The following is a 6,000-nucleotide window of genomic DNA, read 5'->3' on the forward strand; positions in this document are numbered from 1 at the left end:
ATATTTTTATATCACTGATTTCTTCTAATAATAGTAAAGCATTTAGATTCCTGTTGGTGATTTCTATTAGGCCATTTTTGTCCTTTGTGCCAGTCTTCTGAGTACAGCACACAGATTTGGGAAATTTTTCTTCTGTGCTGTTCTAGTTATTTAACATTGCCATCCATGTGGCAAAGGTTCTGAGATCATGATATTGTGAAGCTTGAAGATATGTACGCACAGATTCTACAGATAGAATTGGACAAGGAAGAGATAAAGGGCTCCTTATAAATGAGCAACGATGCAGTAAAAGATTACAGCAAAGGACAGTTTCAAAAGTCTCAGTTTGTTAGCATTGCATATAAATGTTAAAAGCACACTTTCTTACCTTCCCTCCTTACTGGTTCTTAAAATTCTTCACATTTCCATGTATCTTTTCATTTTCACAAAGCTGAAAAATGTACCTGGAAAACCTTCAATATATGTGTTATGTAATAAAACAGAAAGGCTAACTGAATAATCCATAGTTTCCACTAGTAAATCAGTCACTAAAAAGTACCCAAGGAGAAAGCCTTACCTATTATAATCATCAATTTGGTCTCTGAATTATTGATATGAGCTGGTAAATGTACCTGGAATGTTTCTGCAATTCCTGATTATATTAATTTCCATCACATTTGTGCTTATGGAGGCAGTCAGCCTTTTTTACTTGGAGTGTTGCAGTCTTGTGAATGACAAACTTATTTTGTGGTTGGAAAAACTGTTTCGATACAGTATTTCAGAAACCATATCTTCATTATGTGCTGTCAAAAATTATGAATAGAGAAGTATGGACAAAGGATTCCACTTTGCAATTCTGTGCTATTGAGATTCTAGCAAAGTTTTTCTGGTACCCTTTCCATCAAGTAACATCCTCATTTCAGCAGTTTGTGTTGCCAAACCATTTCTAACTAAAGGCCACAAGAGCATGTTCCAAGGAGATCTTGAAAAGCGAGGGTAGGAGTTAATAATTTCTGGAGCTCTACTTAATTTAAGTAGCTCACTAATGACAATTGTCATTATTATAAAATCCTTAGTTTGGAAGGGGAATAGGAAGAGCTCACAGACTGCAAATTTGTTATTTTGGATCTGTTATCTGAGGGTTCTCCTCTTTCTTGGGCACTGTCAAGTTTGATTAGTATTAGTGAAGCATCTGAAAATGGTTTAACCAAGAGAATTTTTATATGAAAGGAGTTGTTTGGAGAACAATTGTGAAATGAGAGTAACTGATGAAAATCGCTCCATTTATAAATGACTTGGTTTATTTCTAAGGTTTTGTCTCACAGTGTCTTTTGTTCAGTTTGTAGTAAACACATTATTCACAAAAGCAAAGGAGAAGGAGGAATGCTAATGGTGTGATGTCATACTAAACATGAACTCTCTGGTCATAGCCCAGTTCATTAAAAGAGTCATGAAGAAAACCAACCAAAAGTATCCTCTACTGCATGTTTGGGATCTTGGGCCAAAAGAGCATTGCTGTAGTAGTTTAGTGTGTATGGCAGTTTAAAATCTCTCAAAGATACAAGTTTTTACTTTTTTGGCAACCTAAATTGGAAGACTCTGCTACACTGCTAGTACTTCTGGATGATTTGTACAATTCACTTGCAGTTTGAAATAACTTTATTTAACAAGTGTGGACAACCAAGCCTTAATGATTCATTACTGTTTAATGGACCCTGTAATCTGGGTCTTGACACTAGTTTCATTTTAACTGCTGTAGTGCCAAAGCTTACATGATGGATTACAAAAAAAGGAAATGGATTATTATGATAGAAGTGTAAGTAAAGTCAAGACTGTGGGAATAGGGCTAATTTTACAGTTGCTGCATCCTACTGATTAAGGAAGCTCTTTTTTTTTTAATGTATGAACAAAATAAAACGTTTTTAAAAAAGCTTTAAAACTTTTGATGATTTTATATGATATTCACATGAACTAACATTTGGACTTTGATTAACAGTTTTGTTAAACTGAGAAATTGATTGAGAAGTCTTATATCTGTGTGTGTATCCTCAGGACCAGTTCTGGTTCCTTGTCAAAAGAGAATACAGTAGTGTTTTTCTTGCACCTATGTTTGTTTATTACAGTGCTTTAGTAATGGAAATATTACGACTTGCTGGTGTTTTTCTAGCAACTCAATATAGAAGACCTGGTTAATGATGAGATTTGGTGCCTTATATTCCAAATTATGAATATAAATTGGACTATTAATAGTTGATCATATTTTCTGTTATCTTAAGTGAATTTTAAGAGATCTTGAAGGAACTGCCAGTTTGTCATATCATTTTATAAGTAATATGAGCGACTGCTGTGGTTTTGGGGGGACAAGAGGGGAGCTGTTTAACATTATCAACCATTTTGATTGATTTGGGTTGTTCTGCCAAGAATTTTCTGTATATGATAAACTCATTATTTTTTGGGATGCATTGTAATGGAGTCATTCTACAGAAGAAAAGTTATTTTAGGAAAGTGACATATCACAAGTGCTAAACTGGGTGTATTTTTATTCTCAGTGTGATATACTTTGATACTTTCATAATTTTTGTATTATTTTCTGCCAGTGAACTGCATCTTGATTTGTGAGGTTTTTGTAGGGTTTGCAGCTATTCACAAGTCATCTTTGAAGTTAGTTTTATTACTGTCTTGATATTAATACTGCTGTGTGTGAGATTTCATGGTGTTAATGTCACATGGACAAAAATGTTGAAGCATTAAAGTTGCCAAATGACAGGCTCACAAGTTAGGAAGTACCAGCATGAAGGTGTTTGTGCAGCTCTTACTTGCCTATCTTGAATGTGACCCTGATGAAATTTCCATTTTGTTTTCATCCTTATTTCTTCCCCAGTCTCTCTGTCTCCTGCACTGCACAGGATGGATATTACTCAGTTGATAAGCCACAGCTTTTCTGGGGTTTATTTTCTTCTAATTCATCATAGGATCTACTGCCTTGATTTACATTTGCTGTTTCCTATTTTGCTGAGAAATTGAGGCGAAGTGACACTGTTTTCTGGTTCTCTGTGTCCAGTTTGGGACAAAAAGTCTGGTATGATGTTGCATTTTTTACATGCAAAACCAAGCTCCCACCAGCAGCTGCACATGCTCAGCATTTCTGCAGGTCAGATCCCACATTCTCAAGCCAGTGATTCCAAAAGTATGGCCACTAATGAGAGGAGTTTGATGGAACTGATTTGTGTAGTAAATCACCAGGAGTGCATTAAAAACAGAGATTCCCAGGGTGATATTCCATCACCTTCCAGTTTCCATCTTATCCACTTATCTTTCACTTTCTGCTGGTTGTTAAATAGAGGTCCTGTAAAAAACAGTGTCTTCCATTACCTGAATTAATTTGGCTTAGCCTATTTACTGATCTTTTCATAACTGTATTAGAAGGTGAAAATATCTATATTTTCTGCCTCAGTTTCCTTTACCCAAATTTCTGTCTTATATTTTGGCCTCTTCACCCACACCAATATAGAATCTTATAGATGAGGTTTAAATCAGTTGAATTAGTCCATGTATTTCTTAGTAAATTCTGTACTTGCCATGTGGCACAATCATTAGTAGAGACCAAACATTACAGCTAACATTATATATACTGATGTTGATTTGAGTTAAAATTTGAGTTGAAATAACAGCTCTGTCCTGCTGCTTTTTTAAGGTGCTGGCTATTCTTGTCAGAGCTGTGGTGAATGGTCTGGCAGATCGTGCTGGAGAGGTATCAAGTGGATTGAAGGGGAAACTGCAAGAGCTCTTGGGCAGAGTCACTTCACGAGTGACTAATGATGGGGCAATCTGGAGACTTTATGCCCAGCTTTATGGAAATGGAGAGAATGATAGTAGTGAAGATATTGAAAAGGTAAGAACTATAGTGCTGTAGTAGAACATGCTCTTGTTCCAGACCTGTTTTGCTTTAGTGTTTTTATAAGCACATTGTATTTTCTCCGTGTTCCTACAGCACGCATTTTTGTTGCACACAACAGGAGCAAGATGTTTTATATCAGTTCTCTTGGACTTAAAAAAAAAACCTCTTTTTTTACCTGTGTTTCATTTCAAAACATCCTATCACACCCTACACAGCATATGTGTATGGTCCTGAATTTGTATTCTGAAACTTCTTGGCAACAGTCTAACATCTATAATCAAATGGTGGTGTGGGTTTTGGCTTTTTTTAAAATTGAAATATTTGATTCAGAATATAGAATATTGCAGCTTCTGAAAAGAAAAAAAAGGATCTTAAACGCATGATCTAGTAGCAGCATAAGCCATCTGTGTTCTTTATAATCACTAAGGGAAAATGCACTTAAAATAATCTACACCACAGTTAGAGTACCCAGAGTAGAATTTTTTTTGTCCTTAATTAGCTTAAAATGGAATTAAAGAACTATATATAATCCTTAGTCTGTTGAACCATTGGTTTCTCTTTACTCATCACTGGTTTTGCTGTGTTAACTTACATTTCTTTTCCTTATCACTTCCCAAGGAATTAAGGTGATTGCATTTCCAGAATAACCACTCTGCACTGCTAGAAGTGTTCACTTTGTTGTATACTGGAGCGTGCTTTGCATTTGGTATTAAATTTCAAGAAGTTCAAATAGTCTTGCACAGTTCAAAAATAATTAGGTCATCGGATCTTCACTGAAGTTGAAAACACACGACGTCAGCATTCAGTATATGTTCACCAATGGGGGTATGCCTTTGGCCTGGGCACAAAATTCCTCTCTGGAGGATTGCTTAATATCAAGCAGGGAAGATGGTTAGGCCTATGAATTGTATTCCTGTGGGCTTAAATTTATAATAATTTGTGCCTTGCTCATTGTCTCTTTGTGCTCTGCCCCGTGAAGAACCGTGTTTAGTCATTGTTGGTGTCTATTATACCTCCAATTCCTCCCTTTTGTCTTCTCTATTTTTCTTTACAGCCGAAGAGTAAAAGGGATTTGGGCTATTTAGAATGCAGAAATACAGACACTGCAATATCCTGCAATATATCCTCACATTCTTACTCAGACATGCAAAGCAGCAGAGGCCCTGTCTATACTATGAATGTAATCATTTCTGTATCTGGTTACATCATGGTATTTTTAACTAACCCAGTTAAAAACATGGTTTCAATTGTAGAGTAGACAGTACTTTAACTGTGTTTCCTAATCAGGCTGGTTGTGGAACAAACAGTCTATCTTGCCTGTGAGATGGAATGATGTTTATAAATACTTAAGGTATGCTTACATGTGTATCCAAATATCCTGGTATGACAGTATCACAGATCTGGATCATAAAAGAACAAAACTGCCTAAAGCCACGGCATATATTAATTTACAGTGTAAAAATTAATTTGCAATGCACCAAATGATCACTGATTTCTGATATCATGTTATGGAGTAAAAATGAGAAAACCTGTATTTATTGGCTTCACAAGCACCATCATGGGTCAGTCAGATATTCAGTGAATATAACTGTATCTGTAGAAAAATTCTAGATATATAGTCAGTTTGCCACCCACATTCATTAGGCAAAAGCTCAGTGAATTCTAAAAGGGCATTATTTACTATACTGTGGCAAAGAGATGGGAACAAACCTTTGAATGTGTCATGCACCTCCTTACAAATGTAGGTTTTGACCTCTATACCTTCCCATTCTGTGCCTTATTTAGTGCAGGTTTAATTATATTTCACCAATTTTGTTCCTAACATTGAATTCGAAAGAACAATCTTGTATGTGTGGCTATTTTAAAAGAGTGTCTTGATTGCTGGGGGTTTTTACTTTTCTGTTCTGCTGATACATCTGATGCCACATTAATCACTAGGGTCTACAGTTAAAATTCACAGCAGTGCTTTGTAAATTGAATCAAAATCAGTCAAGGTTTGCAAGTTAGGAGTGTAAAATTACTGAAGTGTTGGGTTTGTGGTTCTGTTTTGGAGTTTTTTTCTTTAGTTTAGCATATATTTACTCTCACACTTCAGTGTGTCTGAACTGCCACCTCATTCAGTA

General features: G+C 35.7%; 1 protein-coding gene across 1 annotated transcript in view; it reads left to right on the top strand.

Moving 5' to 3' along the window:
- The window catches only part of TTC27 (tetratricopeptide repeat domain 27), a 126,976-nt gene that overhangs the window by 115,727 nt on the left and 5,249 nt on the right, over window positions 1–6,000 (top strand). Inside the window, exon 19 of the mRNA XM_005416251.2 lies at window positions 3,674–3,871. Coding sequence (XP_005416308.2) covers window positions 3,674–3,871 — 198 coding nt within the window. The remainder of the gene's footprint in view (window positions 1–3,673; window positions 3,872–6,000) is intronic.

The sequence above is a fragment of the Geospiza fortis genome, unplaced genomic scaffold, assembly GCF_000277835.1.
Source record: "Geospiza fortis unplaced genomic scaffold, GeoFor_1.0 scaffold41, whole genome shotgun sequence".
Lineage (NCBI taxonomy): Eukaryota > Metazoa > Chordata > Aves > Passeriformes > Thraupidae > Geospiza > Geospiza fortis.